General features: G+C 39.0%; 1 protein-coding gene across 1 annotated transcript; it reads left to right on the forward strand.

Moving 5' to 3' along the window:
- The first annotated feature begins 1,702 nt into the window (after window positions 1–1,702).
- On the forward strand, window positions 1,703–13,685 carry LOC110048916 (lupus La protein-like). The gene is made up of 14 exons (XM_020754673.2): window positions 1,703–1,977; window positions 3,036–3,105; window positions 4,586–4,626; window positions 4,842–4,907; window positions 5,971–6,072; window positions 7,489–7,551; window positions 8,118–8,263; window positions 9,042–9,113; window positions 9,212–9,257; window positions 9,876–9,953; window positions 10,729–10,788; window positions 11,815–11,932; window positions 12,097–12,162; window positions 13,241–13,685. Exons 1-14 carry the CDS (start codon window positions 1,900–1,902, stop codon window positions 13,426–13,428), a joined length of 1,194 nt encoding a protein of 397 aa, XP_020610332.2. The 5' UTR covers window positions 1,703–1,899; the 3' UTR covers window positions 13,429–13,685.
- Window positions 13,686–21,057: the final 7,372 nt, after the last annotated feature.

The raw sequence follows: 21,057 nt of genomic DNA on the forward strand, positions 1-21,057 counted from the left end.
CCAAGCCACACCCAGTTTCGTGGTCTTGTGCATTTAACAACTGAGTCAATTCATTTTAGGACGACATGGTTAAAAGAGTTCTGAAAGTTGATTTCATAAACGCAGCATGAATAATATTACTTAGACTACGAGGAGTAGTCCCTCTTTCGTTTAGTCCGCGGAGCGTTGTGACCGACTCGATAAGGCCAGGACTTTGCGTGGCCATTTCCTCGAGGTTTTCTTTCGCGTCACGCACGAAGGACTAAGCGAAAGAGGGACTACTCGTAGTCGATGAAATACTACGGTTGATCGTATAGTTGACATGTCCAAATGGAAGAAAATGAACTGGGCTGCGACTCTAAGAGGACTGCACTATATACATGTAGCCAGCAAACATGGCAAAGGTAAACCCAAGCACCCCTGGGAGGACTGGAACACGTAATTAAGGGAGACATCCTAAGGGTATATTATATTGTCAGTGTCCTTGAATCGGCTGTACTACCTGATTGCTTTGAGTAAACGTGTAACTTTGCATATTTTGATTGCTTGGGTGGGTTTGCTATTGTATATTTTATTATATCTCTCAGTTAGTACGCGCGCCGTTATTGGTCAATTTAGCGGGCCGTATTCTACTTATAACCTGCTTAAATTTAAAGCTGTTTTTGTTGCCAAAATGTTTCGTGATTTATCGCCAAGTGTTGTTAACCTTTTTAGCAAGTAAAAGTTTAAAGCTTTCTTTGACTTCTGAAATTGTGTATTAAAACCTGCTAATGACTTAAGAGTCACTTAACAACGATTTCCAATTGACTCGTTTTGCTTTCGAGCTGTTCAGAAATTTGAAGCCGTGGATAGCATGGATAGAAAATTGTTCCCGAACCCATCAGACACACAGTAGATATATAATAAATATCTTTCTATCCTTCGTTTTCTGGATTCGTACTGTAAGTTACGGATCCTCGTTTTCCCCTTCGAATTATGGCCAGCGCGCTTAGCGCTTGGGCCATAAATCGGTGACTGATATTTTGCCTCATTAATTTTCAATTTTTTAGAAGGTGACGTTTTCCTTATCGTCCTGTGGTATTCAAGCAGATCAAGTGATGGCAAGCAGTATTTAAAGATTATGAGATGATTCTATTCGGCTGACTCGCAACTCTTGTTTATTGCTAAAATCAACATTTTTATAGGAACATGAACCGAAGTTTTACAGACAGATATAACATATTAACAGAGTCCACTTTCGCTTTTCGTGTGGTCCCCTCTCTATTAACTACGATTTGTTGACACGTTGCATATGGCTTGTTTTTGTTTATAATATTTGATATAACGCGCGCTCTGATTGGCTTATTCTAGCGCATTAGATTAGCCTCCCGTTATAATCCATCAAATCTTTTCCCCGGCACGCGATTAGTCTTAACACGTCACGTGACTGAATATTCCCAGCAAAAACTGAGGAAAATCTGAGAGATATTCCCCAATTTTCAAAACCGCGCGTGTTGCGAAAAATATTAGGATAATAAACACAATAGCCTCTATTTGAGCTCATTTGGAGCGAAAATATGCTCAGATATTTGTCACTGGACATTATCGGTTCCTCAAAACTCGTTTCTCGGAGCATATAATGTCCGCGCCGCGGACAAATGTCGGAGCATATTTTTGTACCGTTACATCGTCGTCACGCGTTAGTTGTAACACAACGTTCAGTTGAGCCTAACTTGTCAGCGGCTAGTCGCTTCAAAGTGTATGATAAAATGTGGTGAAATCCGAAAAGTGTTCAATTCTACTCCACGTGCAGTTTTTCAGTCAATAGTTCTTCGTTTTAGTTTCTATTTACCTGGTTTTAATACGCAAACAAATTGCTTTTGAGGCTATCATAAGTTTTGAACCGAGTTTTATTCAAAAAATTTTACAAATTCCTGCAAAATGGCTGAAAACGATGCGACGAATGGACACACGGAAGCTGCGACAGACTTGGAAAAGAAGATTATCAAGCAAATTGAAGTAAGTAAAACAATTACACGACGTTCGGGGACTTTTATATCTTGTTTACTCCATCAGAAATAAGATTTGCAGGCTATTCTGTTATTGTCCGAGTCGGTATTTAAGCTTAACTCTTGTGCATGGAAAGTCCTAAATGTAGTCATGTGCGCAAGCTTTCATTTTGATTTGATTCTTCTCACAAAGCTTTTTTGCATGCATCAACGGATTCCATAACTTTACAGTATATCCTGACACTTAACTACAGTATTCCTACGGTTTCTATCATGTTTTTCCTCTCACACGAACTGCAATTATGTATAGAATAGGACCAAATATAATACAAAGTGCATTGACCACGGTGACCGGAGTGGGGTGTCATTTGTACACTGTAAAGGTGCTGTTGTTAGCGAGGTGACGTTCAAGTCCTTGCTCTTACAAATGGGTAACGCTCGAAACATCTTCATCACAAACTTACGACAAATACAACATGAGTTGGCCTTTATCAACCTTGAGTTGAAAACATTAAATGCTGAGTGTTTCATTTGTCTGCTGACGCAACCCTACTGTTTATTAGAACTGTCTAATAATTTTACCTTACACCGTTATTCTGGAATCACTCAATGCGTGTGTCTGTATCTGAAATGCAACAGCTTGCAGACCTCGCCACTTTTCTGGGAGACTGCTGTTGAAGTGTTCTTTCCCACCAGTGAGATAGAGGAAATATTGCATTGCAAGTCCATCTCTGGGTTATGGTTTTCCTAAAATTAAAAAACGAAAAATGAAAATCCTTTTTATTGTCATAGCCTCAGACTAATTGCCAAACTTAAGAAACTTCTGTGTGGTTGTGGTTTATTTTTCTTTTATGTGACTAATTTCCTTTTTTGACACAACATACACGTAAACTTTTCACATGTAACAACTCACACCTTTAACCTAGACACTGTACTTCTACCCTGAATGTTATAGATAAATTTGGTTTCGATTCTCATTAGAAAAATTAATTTAAAATATATATCGACCTCATTCTCTGCTGATCCTACTATTTCTTAGTCAGTTTTGTTGGAATCTTCTCATTGCAGTATTATTTTGGTGACAAGAATCTTCCTAGGGACAGATTTCTAAGACAGAAAGCAGATGAAGATGATGGATGTATCCTGAACTGTTGAATCCTAATAATGCCTCTCTCTCTTATCTTCCTTTTTGTATTGTTCTACATCACTCGGGGTGATTTTTAGGCCTTGCATGGAGGATTTGTAAAATCACAATGCACAGGTCACTTGATGCAAAGGAATGTATTATTCGTTAATCACCATTTTCATAAATCCATATTTTGGCATAGATTGTTAGAAATGATGAGGAAATGCGCTGTTCAGACTCCAAATGCATTATACAGACCTAGAGAACTTCAAGATGCTCATTCTTGGTCTTTCAAGCTCATTCAGTTGTGTTCCAGAGAAATGTATGTCTGGACTGATTTTATGAAAAATATAAGCGTTACAGAAAATCTCTCCCTAGTCAAACATTTTGCACCAAGTGTGTGGCTCATATGGGTTGACAAAAGAGTGCGTTTTCATTGACACTGTTTTCATTAATCCAGTCATATTTTCATTAGCTTTATACATGTAAGTGTCCCTTCCTAATAAGAACCCCTCGTTGAACATGACTTTGTTAACAAGCACCTCCATCCCAACTAGTGCCCCAGTACCAGTATGCACCCCTATGTATGTGATTGAAGCCTACCTAATTCTTTTTTTGAGTATTAGCGTGTTGGATGTAAAAGTCAGAAAAGAAATTATCTAGCATCCTGTCTCCAATAACCATCCCCTTTGAGTTCTTAAAAGAAGTAATACTCCTCTCACACTTGATGTAAATCAAGTCTTTGCAGTTTAATAGACTGATTTCAATATAGTTGACAGTTACTTGACAAGTGATAAATTACATTGTTCATTACGCAGCTCGTTTCGTCCCAGCCAAGGGACTCATCAGAGACCTTTCTGCTTGGCAAACTTGTTGGGCATCGTACCCAAAGTCCCATTAGCTAAGAAAATGATGACAGCAATCTCACCTTATATCGCATAAGGATTCCCGACCGCACAAATTCGCGAGTGAAAATTGATAGTAAAGTTGACAGTTATTGTGATAATACATTGTTCATGGCTAGTCTTACACAGCTCGTTTTGTCCCGGCCGAGGGACTCATCCCTTTCTGCTTGGCAAACTCGTTGAGCATCGGGCCCAAAGTCCCGTTCGCTAACAATATTAAAATTACTACTTTGCTCCAAGGCCTAGGGGGAAAAAACGAAAGAATTCCTGTCAAGGTTGAGGGATAAATAATTTAGTTCTTCGAATTTGTTTCATTTCCCTAAGCCTTGGAGCAAAGCTAGAATTTTAAGATATCAAAATTGGCTTTGATTACATGTATCACAGCAGTACTCTTAATCACATCATGCTGCAGTTTGAAAAAGGGAAACAAGTAAACTCCAGTAACAGTGCAGAGCACCAGCCCCAAATACCATGAGACTAAACATATTGACATTTAAAATAGACACTTTCGTGTTCCCAATTTTCAGGATGTCTTGAAAAATATAGGTTTGATGTTAAATTTCTTGACTTCATATAATGGCCACTAGGGGTCACCTTAGAGTGCCTGGGAACTTTTAACAGACTCAAGGTGAGAGATTTTTGATTTACTTATAAATTTAAAATTTGCAAATGTACATGTAGATAAGAAGTGTTAAATGGTCTAAATTTCATTACTCAACCCCACTAGCCTTTGGCTATAAACACTTGGTGTCTGAAGCTACAAAAGGTAATTAATTATTTATTTTTCTCAACATTATATTTTCTGTGAAAATACTTAATGGTTAGTAAAAACCTCTTTTTCAGGCCTTATCAGAAGATGCAGATGTCATTGCTAAAGCTTTAAGAAAGTCAGATTCTGGACTAGTTGAGGTAAAATTTTGTTTGTAGCAGTTATTTCTCTTGTAATTTACAGTACATTGTGTATAATTGTGCAAAAACAATGCAAGCAAATTTTGATAAAATTCCTGGGTTTTTGGGGCTTTTTGAAGAAGTTTTACAGGAAATGATATTTCAAGAAAAATTTCCCCCTTTCTGGTGATGCCTATTGTGCCAGTCCATGTGAATTTTTGAACAATAATTTGCTGTGCTCGATAATCCGCTGCAAATTTTTAAGCAATGATTTGCTGTTCCCAAAAATGCGCTGCGATTTTTCAAATGATAATGCGCTGTTCCCAAAAATTTCGTGCAATTTTGTGAACAATCTTCTGTGAATCTCTATTCAGTATATATACCGACACTGTCCTTTAAAGGTAACACCTTTATAATATTATCTACTATCATGAATTGCCCTAAACTGAGGCCACTGAGGCCACACTATGCCGGAGATATATATTCATTACGTTATACACACAGGGCAAATTAAACTCTTAAGCCAACTGATACATTGGAGGGTAGGTTCCTTAAAGGTAGCAGAAGAGGAGAACAGTAATCTCCTCTGCAGCAAGAATGTCACCATGGCAACCCAGACACAGCCCACTGTCAGGCACCTGTCAACATAGCACTGTGAAGAAACAGTGTATAGAAGATATACATTTACTTAGTACCTAAAGGGGAGGGAGGGAGGGAAATCCAAACAAGTAAGTGAACAAAGCACTGCAAGCAAAGCACATGACATTGCCCCTGGAACTCTTCCTGGTACCCCCCACATAACGGATTGACCACTGTCCTGTGATGGCTTCATTGAAACAAGAAAAATTTTGAGTCACAACAGGGTGGTGGGGGTACGGGGTGTTTGAACCCATGATCTTTCAGATACTACATGTGGGCATCCGCCCTGATTAGCAAGCTATGGTGCGATTCTTGGTGAGCCAGGCCATTTACTAGCTCCATACTCTGTGATGTATTTCCTCTATATTGCTAGGATTAGCGATGTGGAAAGCAAGAAAAACTTGGTAAATTTTGAGCTTATTGAAAAATATAATATATATTCCAGGTCAGTGAAGACAACAAAAAAGTTAGAAGAGTGACTACGAAGCCTCTGCCAAAGGACTCTATGGAAGCAAGACAGGAGGCTAAAAGCAGAACTATTTATTGTGTATGTTTCTTACGTGTATATGTACTGCACCTTTCTATAACATGTGAACTCTGCTTAATGAACAGTTCATGTTTCGCTGTCATCAGTCATCTAGGGGGTTGTGAATGTTAAAGTGTGAGACTTTTTTCTTTTGCAAGCCCGAGACATTTTGACTACTTCAGGGCAAGTGCGAGACTGCCAAGTGTTTTAAATGCGAGCTCAAGATGTTCAGACATCATTTATACAAGAAAAACAAAGAAATAAAATAATACTTCAGTAAGACCTTCCTAGCCTTCCAAAAAGCGAGACTGTGAGACAGCTTTGTGAAAAAATCAAGACGGCAAGATGCGCATATCTGCTAAAACAACAAGACTACAAGACTGGTGAAATTGAACACAAATTTCACCAAATCCATGGTTTTTTAAGGAACGTTTGCCATTTAACCCTTCATCTCAGCAGCCCTCACAGGAAACAGTAGTTTACAGTACTTCAACAAGTTCAATTAAGAGTTCATGTCTGTAGGTTTTGTTTGTTACATGTAAATGTAGATTTTGATCCATTTCATTGTTTGTCATCATAATAACAATTGACGGCAGCCAAACAAAGCAATTGTTAGTCAGGTTTGAACTTCCTGGCACTTATTTTATTGAAAGGTGCAGTAATATTTATAAAATAAGTTATTTGTCAAATTACATTGTAACTAAACTGTTAAGACCTAAGAATGAAAATGTTAATGAGCTTACTTTGAATCTTATAACTACAGTGTGAAACTTGTATGGAAAAAAAGGATGGTTGTGATACAGCTGTAGCTAGCTATAGCCTGAAAACATTACCCAGATAGTGCATTTATCCAGATATACCAGTCAACACTGTTTTTGTTGTTGTTGTTGTTGTTGTTGTTTTCTCTGTCAGTTGAATTTGGTAGTAGTACTGTTAATACAATGACACAAAAGTGAAAACAGAAAATTAATGTATTTTGTTCTGCCATGTTGTTAATTATTGGGAGAAATTGAAGCAGTACTAGGGCAGCTGAATGGTGAAAGCGGAAGCTGAGACCTGGTTTAAAAATCCAGGACTGAGACACTCGCTAAGACTTTGAGACAGAAAGTAACACTGGAAATCAAGACTTGGTGACTCATCACAAAGGATTGCAAGAATTTGAAATTAGATCAGGTTTCCGAGACTTCAGAAAGAATTCTTCAAGTGCTATTCACCACCAGTAATTGATTCCATTGTCACTGAAGAGATGAGGACGTTTTTTGTTTTACAGTCAGATCAATATGAATGTCACCTGTACACTTTGTACACATCTTAATGTATTTGTCTGTGTTTTACTTAGTTTTAGCTTCTCTTCATTCCTCTTCTTCATGCTATGTGGCGTGTAAGGCTTTACTTTGAACACTGTAGGTTAACTGACATTTTTTTATTTGAATACAGAAAGGATTTCCAAAAGATACAAGCCTTGATCAACTGGAGGAATTCTTTGCTGATAAAGGAAAGGTACAGACTGTACATATACATGTACACTGTAGTGTCACAATTTAATCAGTCATGTTTCACTCGGCATGTACAGGTATACCAAGTGTCAAGTGGATATTGCAATAACTGAACTTTCTTTATCATAAGGGAGGCAGGGCACCTTATGGCTAGGACTTTGGAGTGCTGGACTCCCAGGATCAAGTGGTCTTGGTTTGAGCCTTGGCCGGGTCGTTGTGTAGGGACCTGGGGGAAGAAACGTTACTCTCAAGGGGCCTCTCTTCACCCACATGACTTGTATAAATGGGTACCAGCAAATTTAAAAGGGGTGGGGGGTGAAGGGGGGGTAATCCAGCAGTGGTCTATACATGGATACATGTACATGTATAGCATTCCATCCAAAGGATAGTAGAAATAATGCTAATTAGCAGATAGAATCCATGTTGCTGTGTGTCTGTACTGTAACAGAGATGATGTCAAAATGTTGTTATGCAACAAGTTTAAAAGCTTTTCTTAAATGTATTTATCAGTGACACAAGTGTTGGCCTTGTTACTTGAAGTGTTATTTGTTGTACCTTTCACACTTACAGGTGACTACCATCATCATGAGAAAAGACGTGGAACGTATATTCAAAGGATCTGTGTTTGTAGAATTTGCATCAGTGGATGAAGCAAAAGCCGTTGTGGACCGGGAGTCTCTAAAGTACAATGAAGAAGAGCTTATTAAAATGACAAAGTAAGTTATCGACAACACCGAACAATTCTTTACTACATGTATCATCTGAGGCCCTGTCCACACTATGTTTTTCACACTGAAAAAGCCTCAAAATTAATGTTTTCTGTCCACACTTCTTTGAAGAGATTCGAAAACGCAGCAATCACTGGTCATTTTGGATTTGTGTTTGAGGAAGACTTGGGCAGGGAAATCACAAGATTATCAACTTTAACATTATCGCAAAGCTTCATTTTCAGAATGTTTTCCATCCAAACTAAAACGTAAAACCAGCATCTTAAGATTCCTCCAGTTTGAAGAGTGTTTTTGAAAAGCTCCATTTTCATGATGGATTAGTGTGGAAATACAGCTATGTTTTCAAAGTTCTCCGGTTTAGTGTGGACGTGGCCTACATCTAAGTGTGCTTAACAAGTACTCTGTAGTGCATATACTGCCAAAAGAAAGCACTGACAGTTCTTAATATAGGTACTGTAACTTACATCTTTCTACTGTACATTGTAAGATCATGCAAAAGTCCCTTAGTCTTTTTTGTATGGAACTTGCTGCACTTGGTCTGTACTGTCAAGACCACAGGTCGATATTCTTCCAGTATGGCCCTGAGATATACATGTATGAATTGACTTTCTGCATTACTGATGTCACAGCAGTTGGCCATGTCGTCTAAAAAATTTTGCATCCCTGTGTTGTTTGCATTGGAAATTTGTATGTGATCCTGGCAGTGTACACGTTACATATGGTAGTTATTCTCAAATTTCCTTGTGACTTGATTATTGTGCTGCAGGGATGAATATTTCAAGAACAAGGGAAAAGAAAAAGCACAGCATAAAGAAGAGGCAAATAAAGAGAAGAAAAAGTGAGCATGAATTTGATAGTGCTTTTTTGGATAACAAGGTGATGTGCCAGGCATTTGAGACCTTAATAATGTAAATACTTTGTTTTTTACCATTTTAGAGAGAAAGAATCAAAAGAAGGAAAAGACAAGGAAGCAGAAAAAGAGGTGCAGGACATACTCCCAAGTGTGAATAACAACCCTTTGTATACACTATCCAGAAACTAAGATATTAGATCCACTTTGTACAGTACCACATGAAAGTACTGCTCAATAGCTTTCACCTGAATGGTCACAAGCTAGGGTTTCATCCGCAGACTTAAAAGTTAGAACCACCTTGTACAGGATAATAAACAGTGCCACATGAAAGTACTGCTCATTTGCTTTCATTTAAATGGTCACACACTAGGGTTTCATCCACAGACTTAAAAGTTAGATCCACCTTGTACAGCATAATAAACAGTACCACATGAAAGTACTGCTTAATAGCTTTCATTTGAATGGTCACACACTAGGGTTTCATCCGCAGACTTGAAAGTTAGAACCACCTTGTACGGCATAATAAACAGTACCACATGAAAGTACTGCTCAATAGCTTTCATTTGAATGGTCACCACTAGGGTTTCATCCGCAGACTTAAAAGTTTAAATCATCTTGCACACTGTTATATAATTATGTACAATGTACATGCACTTTCTCCTCTACGTGGGAGGAAAAAATGTTTGTTATTGTTATGAAGACTCCTTTACAATTAATGTGCAATTTTCCATACACTGTATTTTGCAGGAACCTTTCAAGTACGATCATGGATGCGTGCTTCATTTCAAAAATGTAGGAGAACAGACATCTCGTGAGGATATCAGGGTAACGTTTTGTTTTCTTTAAATCAGTTATACATGTAAGCATTAGTGATGGCTGATATCAAGAGAGCAGGACAGGAAAAAACATTGAAGGCCACTTGCCCAGTGGGCCAGTAAATTTCAGTTTTCACTTACCCCCACTTAAATATATATTACTTGCCGACATGGCGGCAATCAGACGACAAATGCGAACAGAGTATGCTTGGATTCAACTCAGTGGTTAACTAATCTTGCAGGTTTTGAAATAGCTTCTGGCTGGAAATTATTATTTATCAAGCTGACATTTTCATTCAGACTCACTAGACTACTGAGGCTAATTTCACGTGCCCATCGTGCCACTGAACTCCTATTTTCACTTACCCAAGAGCAAAATTTACTTGCCCCGGGCAATCGGACCTGGGTTTTTTCCTGCCCTGGTGAGGAAGAGGGGTACGAGAGTTACTGTAATTCCTCATATAGGCCTTACTCCTACGGCAATCCTTCTCAAGTTAATTTTACTACTAACCCCCGACTTAGGAAAATGCCAAGAAGATCAAAAAGTAGCTTACTTTTTAAAAGGAATGTGATGGTTTTGGCTTGGCTTTGTGGATTTTGGAGAAAAACATTAATCCTCGTCGATTCCTCCTCAAGACAATCCAGTTTTTGTTTTTACAAGCGTGCATGAAACTGATTGTGGTTTTTGTTTAAGATGGACGTAAAGTAGTTGTGTTTGCTTGTTTTCTAGTTACATGTATTGCCTTGACTGGCAATGTTATGATTTCATTTGTATCTACCAACAGAGTCTGTTTGGTGAGAAGGAAGAAGTCGCCTGGGTTGATTTCAATAGAGGAGATAATGAGGTTTGTGCGAATTCTGATCGACTGCGAGGTTAAATAAATGCAAACGTCAATATTAAAAGGATACTAACGAAAAGTTCAACAGACGTTACAGGAGAACTTACTTCTCAATTCTCATTTAACCACTGTAAATGTCCGTTCGTATTTGTTTTGTGGATGGCCCCATCTTTTATCTACATTTTGGTAGTTTTTATTTAAGCGTTTTTAGTTATTTTCTAAGCATATTTTTTGTTTTTCCCATGTTTAAAACTGTTTTTTGAATATTGGTTTTGAAAACCACGGACATGGTGAAGACACCCAGTGTTTGGATATCTGATCGTAATTACCATAGATTTTTACGGGTATTTTCCTTGTTTTCTCCGTACTCTTTCTTTTGATTGAGAAGATATATCAAACACTCGGCACAGCGTCTTATCGCATGTCCAAACAGCGTGGTATTTTAGTTCGCGTGGTATTTTCAACTCTCTCTTCGGTGTTAAGAAATGTGGTAAAATACTGTCTTTAGTGTTTGATATGTTTCGTTTAAATTAGTTGAATCGGCGATGTTTTGTGTTTAAAGGTTAACATCTCTGCTATGCTACAACAGTTAAACTGCTCGCTTTTACGTTCTGTGAGCTTTCATAGTTGTAAGTGGATAAAAAACCTTGGGCGCCGACCATTAAATAGAAAATGCGATTCAAAAACAACATTATAGAAGTCCTTAATTTATGGCAGACTTAATGGTTAGCGTGCTGAACTCGCTGGATCAAGCGCTTCTGGTTCGAACCCTGGCCAAGGTCATTACCATGTATTCTTGGGCAAGACACTTAACATTCAAAATGCTTCTCTCCGCCCAGGTTTGTAAATGGGTACTGCCGAATTTAATGTTGGGGGTAACCCTGCGATGGACTAGCATCCCATCCAAGGAAGAGTATAAATACTCCTAATCGCTTCATGCTACGGAAACCGGGATAAGCTCCGGCTGCACGGGCTACTGGCCTGACGCAGACTTTACCTTTTTACCTATATGTTCGGTCTCTTTCCTTGTAGGGTTTCGTTCGCTTTTCCGCTGAAGGAGGAGCCCAGCGAGCTGTGGATGCTTTGAAGGAAGCTAACGATGGTAAAGTACTCATCAGAGAAGTCGAATCAACTCTCCGGGTCCTAGAGGGTACGTAACCACGATTTATTGACTCTAACTTCCCCTCCCGTCCCTTAAAGGATCCTCTTATTTGGAGACAGATAAACCTGTTAGTGACAAATTGCTGTAATATTTTTTCTTTCACTCATTCCTTCATTTGTTCGTTTATTTGCGTACATTTGTTTATTTTAAAGGTGATGAGGAAAATGATTATTGGGTTAAATCCAAACAACAACAAGACAAAGGAAGACAAAAGAAAGGTAACTCCAGATCCCTTGTTATAATGCTATGAAATTAAGGAACTCCTATACCGTGATTGGTCCATCAACATGACCTGTTTTAAAGCGAAGCTGTGAATCTTGCTCGCTTAAAAGAACGCAGAAAAAATGTCTCAAGTAGTGGTTTTAGTCAGCCATAAATGATATTTAAGAAATTTGAAACATGTACGGTGTTTCTATCGAGTTTTAGTATAAATCTACTAGCGTTCTATCACGAATGCCGTGCTCTGATTGGCTGCGCTACTCATATATCTGTGATAGGTAGTGAGTAGCGTAGCAGTGTGCCCTTGTTAACAAAATGACGGCCGCTTCTTGGTATTTTCGAAGTGTCTGTCAAGAGGATTTAAATAAAGTTTTGAACGACTAGTAGATTTATACTAAAACAATTAGATTATTCGCTCTCGATTTCTATGCGTGATAGTTGACTCGGGCTGCGCCTTCGTCAACTCACGCGATAGAAATCTCGAACTCATAATCTAATTGTTTAATAGAAACACGATTTTTAACCAGTCAGCGCGCGTATTTTCTTCGGGCTATTTCCTAATTAAATGTGCAAAACTCACTTTTGTCTGCAGGAACCCACGGTTTTAAGATAATTGTTGTATTTCCTCAGTCATAACTAATGAAAACTCGGCGTTTTCCATTTTTGTTGTGCCTTCTAAATACACAAGTCTTTCACCAGATTAGGACCATATAGAAAAAGTAGATCTTAGCAAGGGCTATTGGAATCCACAAAGAAAACTAGGGGTAGACACGCATTTTTCTGAGACAATTAGCCTTGAATCTCGAACGACGTTAGCATTTTTCTGATAAAGAAGGAAAAGATTTTTCTTCACAGATTTCTTTTGACTTTGCCTTGACATACATGTACAAAACCATGCTGGGATGAAGCGTTGCTTGACGATCTTAATAACAGCTGTGAAGGACAATTTTTGTTAGATTCTTCACGATGCTGTTTACGCTTTCCGCAACGTATCGCCCTTCAAAACAGGGCGCACAGAAGTCTCTTGTAGTGAATCAATTTTAAGAGCGAAACTTTTTGTTTCGTTATGTTTTGCAGGGAAGTATTTCAAAGGTGAACAAGGGGGTAGATGGGGTCGCGGAGGAGGTCGAAAACGACGAAACTTCGACAGACCACAGACGAAAAAACAAAGCGAGGGAAACGAGGACGAAACGAAAGCAACACACACGCGATTTGATGATGAAGGACCCACTGCAAAGAAAGTGAAGGCGGAGGATGATTCGTGATGCGATACACCACGTGTACATAATAGCCTGCGATTTTAGTTACTCTAGCTTTAATTTTTACATTATATTAACTTGATTTTTCTTTTTTTTTTACAATACTTCTCCTATTTCAAATCCTATTCTGTTGAGTCTGTGTGTTTCGTCGTGGAAGATCACGGGAGAAGTAAATAATGTAGCTATTTATAAAATTTAAGTTTCAGTTTGGAACTGATTGCAAAGTTCAATAAAATGTAGAGTGAGAAAGAGAGACGTAAAAATCCGTCCAAAATGGCTGACTTAGCACCGTTTCCTTTTGCATGCGTTGCTTCCCTGACGACTTATGTTGGCGAGGGTGAAATCCTCGCAGTCCATTGTGAGCTGAGACTGGGTATAGTTTGTTTCTTTAACGAGATCAGTTCCATCGGATCCCTTTGAACTCTTCTGCACAGCTGAAGGTTAAAAGAACGCGTAGGAAAGAGCCGAACAGCTGTCAGACGTAAGGGGAAAGTGTAGCAACGTAGTGATTTTTCATACTTTTTAAACAGGAAAAATATGCGATCATTGAAATAGAAACTCCTTGCACCTCCTTGTGTATACCCTTCTAGACTCGCAAGTACTTAAAAATAGCGAGTTTATCTCGCACTCTCAAATTTTCAATGTTTATCTTTCGTTTCCTTTTATAGATCTCTGGTGATTTCTGATTTAATTCATTCCTTTCATTTAATTTAACTGTGTAACTTGGCGCTTTGCCAATTTGCCACAAAAGTGACCCTGAAAACTGACAATTTTAGACGACAGCTATTACATTTGATGTTTTAAGTTGTATACAGTAGCATACAAATATAGAAGACAAGGTAGCTTTGCTCTATCCATTTTACTCTGCAATTAATCGTTGCATGTGGAAGTTCGGTCTCAAAAAATTATAACTTACGCTATTACGAAAGTTATACAAAAAATTCAATGTCTATGAACTAATGGAAATTTGGCTAAAAGTTTAATTAGTTACAAAATTCGAAGGATCTATAACAAATGCACTGAAATTTAGTGTTCTAGCATACATTAGTCTGCTAAATCGCTTGTCGAGAGAACAGAGACAACGACTCAAAAGGTATTATCTATTAATTCTTATGGGGAAAAAGTCTATCAAGGAAGCTACCCTTCCCCTGGAAACGAGAATTCCTTCCCCTCTCATGTACAGGAAAGTGATTGCAAAGAAGTCTGGGTTCCTTGGGAAATCCTTCCGAAATCTTTTTCGGAAGAAAACGATTGATCCCGACTATTCCCGACCGACACCGAATCTCGCTCGTCCTCAGCTCGTTGAAGGAAGCATCCATGCTGGGCTACTTGTGTTAAACTTCCGCATGTAATTTTCTCAAATTAATAATTTCCGATTGTATTTAATTTCTACCAGGAGTCAACCCGGGGGGGGGGGGTACTCCCATATAAGGGCTATATAGGTATGTGCGGCCCCAAAGGGTATTGTTTTTCAGCCGTTTTGGTCATAAATAGGGTATCGATTTCAGCTGATTTTGGCCATTTTGGTCATAAATAGGGTATGGGTTTTGCACTCTAGCCTTGATATGGGTATGTTTTTAAGAAGAAGCCACTTTTTCATCGTTATCGAAAAGAAAATCAAAAATCCTTCACAAATTACGTTTACGGTAATTTAACACTGGTCTGCACTAGGGAACTAATTGTAAAGCAGGTCTGAAACAGGGTGTTGATTTAAGGGTCAGGTCATAAATAAGGTTTCGAATTTTTGGTCAGGTCATAAATAGGGTAGATAATATCGCAGATTTTGGTCATAAATAGAGTAAGGGTTTTGGGAAGCGGGCCGCACACCCCCACCCAATTTTTCTGGGAGTATCCCCCCGGGGGAGTCAACTACTGTTGCCAATTTTTTTTTTTTCAGTCCTAGGCACGGTGATCACAGCTCAAAATGGTCGCAAAAATAATTAGCCCACAGTTTGAGTAAGCTATATTTAGGCCGCGATGCACATAACCAAGCTTTCGATTATTTTTCGCTTGTCGATTTCACTAAAGGACAAGGTGGTCTTGAGTTAGTTCCAAGTCCCTGGGACTCGAAGAAAACGTCAAAGCTCTTGGAAATCAAGCCTAAGTGGGTGGAAATCAACGTCTGCGCAGCCTGGTCTCTGCTTCTTTCCAGTGTCTGAGTAAGTTTAACAGGAGCTATATTTCGGCCAGCATGTTCATAACCAAGCTTTTGATTATTTTTCGCTTGTCGATTTCACGGAAGGACAAGGTCTTCTCGAATTAGTTTCAAGTCCCTGGGACTCGGAAATATCGTCCAAGTTCTTGGAAATCAAGTCTAGGTAGGTCAAAATCAAAGTGTGCGCAGGCCGGTCTCTGAGTGCTTCTTTGCAGTGTCTGGGTAAGTTTAACAGAGGCTATATTTCGGCCAGCACGGACATAACCAGGCTTTCGATTATTTTTCGCTTGTCGATTTCACTTAAGGAGAAGGTCTTCTCGAGTTAGTTTCAAGTGCCTGGGACTCGGAAATATCGTCCAAGCTCTTGGTAATCAAGCCTAAGTAAGAAATAAGGACCATCAAAGAAGCCCTTTTTATCAAAACAAGCCCAGAACTGGGAATCTGAAGAAGATTACAGTAATTGCAACAGTAATTGAAAATGTAACAAAGCTTCCTGTCGTCTTATTCGATTTTAGTGCAAATTCCTTCAGGAAAAAAAAAATTACAACCACAACAAAATGCCTCTTGAACTGACGAGTGTTATGCAAGTTTGGTCAAAGCAAGCACACACATTCATATATGTCGGCATTTGTGAAAAATTAATAAAGATCGTTTTAAAAACAAATATATGTAGGTAGTCAAAAAAGCCGGTTTCCGTTTTCCTAGAACTATATCTAAAAAGGTCATTAAGGTATGTTTGTGCAGCGAAAGAGTCGAATAAACAAACTCAAAGATTCAGACTATCATTTACTTTTGTCGGCATTTGATTGAGACCTTATTTGTCTGTTCGGTTGCAATTGGTCTCGAAGAATAGGCCCTTTGCACGATCCGGTCACCTGGTACGGAATAAATTATGCTGGGACGTAAGTTACACGGTGGGACTTCTAAAACAAAGGAGGGTCGGGCTGGACTGGTACGAGTTCCTTTGGTTTGGAAGTCCCACTGTGTAACTTGCGTCCCAGCATAATTTATTCTGTACCATGTGACCGGATCGTGCAAAGGGCCTATTAGACATGCATGGGAATATTATTAAAAAGATATTAATGTCATTTGCATTAGCCTCAGTTGCAAGCTAGTTCCAGTCCAATACCGGGAATACGAATATGATCTATTTTCAACTTGGGTTGCCAAATTTCAGAGAGTGTCTCTCTTACACGTTCTGCCTGTATATGAAGCAATAACCAACCGGCGCTGCGTCAAACCCCGGGTGAAGCTACGACACGCCACAAAACAAGTGAAAGACAACATCCGTAAGTGTTTCTCACTTCTTGACGTTAAGTTAGTAACTTTATTTTATTTCATCACTCTCAGAGCGTGATTATAAAGCTCGTAAAAGTATATACCCTGTACATTTGAAAGGTATTTACAGTACTTCAAACCTTTATGTTGCTGATGCGACTTGACCTAATTTTAATTTGTTTTTACAATTTGTGAGCTGGGTAAGAGTGACACGCCTTTCAGGGGACGAAATATTCTGTTGCGTCTCGCCTGCCTTTGGAAAATTGTTTAAATAAACAAATAAATAACTCCTTGCGCTAGAGAGTGGCGCAAAAAGCCATTAACTGACCGGAAAGGATAAACGACCCACTATTTTTTTCCATGGTTTGAGATTAAACGTTCAAATGATATGATCCATAACATAAGGCGGACATTTACTGTGAGGAAATCAAATCTCACAGACTGCCTTTTATTACGGACTTAGAAAGCGGCCCAAAGTTACTTGTGACAAAATAAAACTGTAGAATTCTGAAAGTAACGCCCCGCGAAATTAACGTTGAAAAAGTTTGCCCACCAATAAATCCCGAAAATGGCGACCCCCGGATGTAGCGAGCACATCTTCCACCGCCCTCACCGAAAATAACGAGACCATGGTCGAGGTTCAATGGTATATTTATTTTTCCAGTCAATTGTCAAGTGTACAACAGCAAGGGAAGGTATCGCTTATTACACGAAACGCTGTGAAGTATCAGTTCGTGTTTCATCAGGTCATGTTGCGTCGTGTTAGAATAAACGATATCTGACTAGTTTTCCATCCATGGACCACTGACAACAGGGCAATGAAGAGCCGCACCTATGTGGCAGCAACATAGATTTCAACTGAAATCAAGAATTTCATCTGATGCTTTAAGAAGTTAACTGTTTTTGCAAATGTCCGTCTTAGAAAAATTAAACGGAAAGTATGTTAAATGGCTTGTTTTAAAAAGATGCCTTTGTTCGTTCATTTTTTTTAATATCAACGGAATCGATCTTTTCATAGATATTGTTTCACAGTCTTGTCGCTGCCGCTGAAAATGCTTTTCGTCGTATGTTTTTATTTTGGTCAGTAAAGTCTAAAGTCTAAATGCGGGAAAAGAAGGCGACCTTGATATACAGCAAGAACTTTGAAAACTCAGCAAGTGCCTAGTGAACCCTACCCCATTTAAAACTTTATAAAGCTTTTTTCTTAATCTTGAACCCCTGTCGTGCAAGGCCTGATAGCGCGCAGTTAGTTCCATGCCACTCGCTACCAGCTTATTGTGAGGTAATATACAGTAAGAAGATTAAAGCTTGATTTGATGTGTTAAGCATCGATCAAAAATGGCGCCAAGATTACTAGGCGTGAAATGATATATCTTGCTGATATTTGTTGTTTTGTTAGTTTTGTTTTGGTCTCTTCTTCCTTGTTTTGTTTAGGCCTAACCACAGAGCCACGCAAAAGCGCCTAAGTATCTATCTGGAAATTCTCGATGATTTATCCAAATATCACAAACCCTCTTGATACTTTTTTATATTTTGTTTGAAAACAAACAAACTGAAACAATTAGGCCAAAATTTTCACTTGAGGAACCAAATAATTATATGGCAAAAGAACTCTAAAAAATCTTTTCAACGATCGACAAAGCTTTTCAGGAAGGCTTCGGGTGGATATTTCGGGTATCTTCGAAGTACCTCGGATGACCGTCGGTAGTCTTTTCAGGAAGGCTTTGGGTGGATATTTCGGGCATCTTCGAAGTACCTCGTCAGATCATCGGTAGTCTTCGAGGTCTATCGTACTTTGAAAATCTTCACTGCAATTTGCAGTCTTATGGCTACCTCTGAAAGCGGGCAAGGTGAACTAATATAGAGGACAAGACAGACAGAGATGTAATTGGCTACTAAATATATTCAACCTGAGCCTGAAAAACAATATTCTTATCAGTATAAAAAGACTGTACCGAGTGTAAGGTATTAATAACAGCTTTCCACTCGAGTTAAGCCGATTCATGTTACATGAAAACTGCATTCTTTTTTTATCCGATAATAATTCAGCATTTTTACTATTAAAGCATAAATGTAACTTTTATTAGAGATTACAGAAGTCGGTTACTTACAAAAGATCTTCCAGTGGTATGAACATGGAGGAGATGATATGTCGACATAACATAAAGAAGACAGCAATATTTCTGGTCCTATCCTTCATCGCTTTTCGCGAACTAAGAGCTGCGTCTGTGAGGACAGCTTCTCGCCAACATCACGACCATAAAGGTAACACTTAACGTTTTTCCTCAATTCAAAGGATGGGTTAGGGTCGTCTGGTTTTAGGTAGTGCTAGTCTTTTTGTAGCCAAAATTGATCAACCTGCTAGTTGTCAGAACTGCCTTTCACAGTAATTTTACATTTGGCATGCGAAGAATCTTACATTAGGAATGTCTTTCCACGTGACCGCTCGATCTGGAGTCGAGCGTACTAACCATGAAGCCACCGCGCCTCCCACACCCTGAAAAGAGTCCTGTAGAAATCTTTCTACCTTGAATATTTAACTTATGTTAAGTGTTTCAACTTGAAACACTTAACGGCTTCTCCTGATCATAAATTACTTTTTCTGCAGAGGGAAAATCCAACACTGAAGATTGGGTAAAGTCAGTAATCGCCAAAACGGAACCCTTGTCAGGCGAAACAATTGAGAAGTATCTACCTTCCCAAAGACCTTGCAGACTGCGTACATTGTACACCGCCACTTTGGCCGAGTTGAACCTGGGTCGTGTGTTCATAGCGCCGCAGTCGCCTATCACGTGGGCCTACTGTGATGGGTCATGTGATCCGCCGTACAGCACGGACGACAGAAACAGGAACTACGTCACTAATGATGACGTGTTATTGCGCCAGATGGCCGATTTAACCAATATCCCTATCCCCGACAGGAAAAAGAAGATATTTAAGACTCCCTGCTGTGTTCCTGTAGAATACACGGGATTGTGGTTGGCCACTATGAGAAAAGGAAAATTTAAATGGGAGTTTTGGAGGAATGCGATTCCCTCAAGATGTGGCTGCCGTTAAGTTCGGATGTCCTCTGTTGAAAATAGCTTGAACATTAGTGCAAATGCAAAACTTAGATCAGCGACGAATAGCCTAGCTGGCGCCGGTGAGATGTCAAGAAACCTTTTAAACGAGTGCATCTTTTACCATTACAACTTACTAACTGAGAGAATGACAGAAAGAACTTAGTGAAGAGTGCCAGCGGTTCTTATCGTAGACTTGCGCATGCGCACCTGAGTTTTGTTCTTTGCCAATGATTTAACTTTAGAGTCGACTTTTTTCGGAAGAACCTATTTTATTATCTAAAGAAATTTAAGGTTTGTAAGAAAATCTTTGGTAGAGCACATTTTGCCTCATTAGCATACTGGTTTGGGCATAAAAGAAGACATCAGCCACATACGAATTGACTTCAGACTTTGAAAGAGTTTTTGAAACTTCGTAACTGGTGGAATGTTTCGCTCATTCTTTCGCTTTCAAATACTTCAAAATTTCCGAGAACGGAAAGCGAGGGAGTGGTTATTTTTCAAACAACCTTTGAAAAAAAAATTGAGTCTATGAGCCCATTACACATACATAATTTACACGGGGCTCAAATTTGTGGCGTAAGTTAAGCTAAGAAGTCCTTTCAATATTCAGAGTTGCTAACTTTAAAGCTCGTTCAGATACTGAAGTTTACATTTTAATGACGCAAACAAAAACTCCCCCTTACTTTGGCGACTCTATAGTTACATTTTATCTTTTAACAGAGCGCAGCTTTCTACGGCCCTCGTTTCTCCAGCCAGTTTCTCACGTATGAACACGGTTTTCCATTAAATTCCCTTACCTTCCCTATCTCCAAGAGATAAAAAAAACGCGCGAATTTGTCCAAATTCTCAACTTCCCCTCCCACCCTTTCTATATGAGGTCCAATTCCCGCCCCACCGGGCGCGGCAAAGACTCAAATGCTGGGAGTATAACTAGGGATGAGCATATTGCCGTTTCTATTTGATCAATACATAATTTTCCAACTGAAGAATGTTTTCGTTGAAGGGGACTAATCTGGAACTCGCTTTACTTTAACAAGAGATATCAGGATGGCTGAGACTTGACATGGCTTTCAGCCTCATTCCCCTGCGTCTTCCAGTACTACACCTTCTTCTACTCTTCCTTCTAATTCTTCTTCTACT

This window comes from Orbicella faveolata, unplaced genomic scaffold (assembly GCF_042242905.1).
Source record: "Orbicella faveolata isolate gen_17 unplaced genomic scaffold, um_ofav_v1 contig_15, whole genome shotgun sequence".
In the NCBI taxonomy this organism is placed as follows: domain Eukaryota; kingdom Metazoa; phylum Cnidaria; class Anthozoa; order Scleractinia; family Merulinidae; genus Orbicella; species Orbicella faveolata.

Coding starts and splice junctions, on each gene's coding strand:
- LOC110048916 (XM_020754673.2), top strand. CDS start 1,900: ATGGCTGAAAACGATGCGACGAATGGACACACGGAAGCTGCGACAGAC. Junction 10,789..11,814: donor TCAATAGAGGAGATAATGAG/GTTTGTGCGAAT, acceptor CTTTCCTTGTAG/GGTTTCGTTCGCTTTTCCGC. Junction 11,933..12,096: donor AACTCTCCGGGTCCTAGAGG/GTACGTAACCAC, acceptor TTTATTTTAAAG/GTGATGAGGAAAATGATTAT.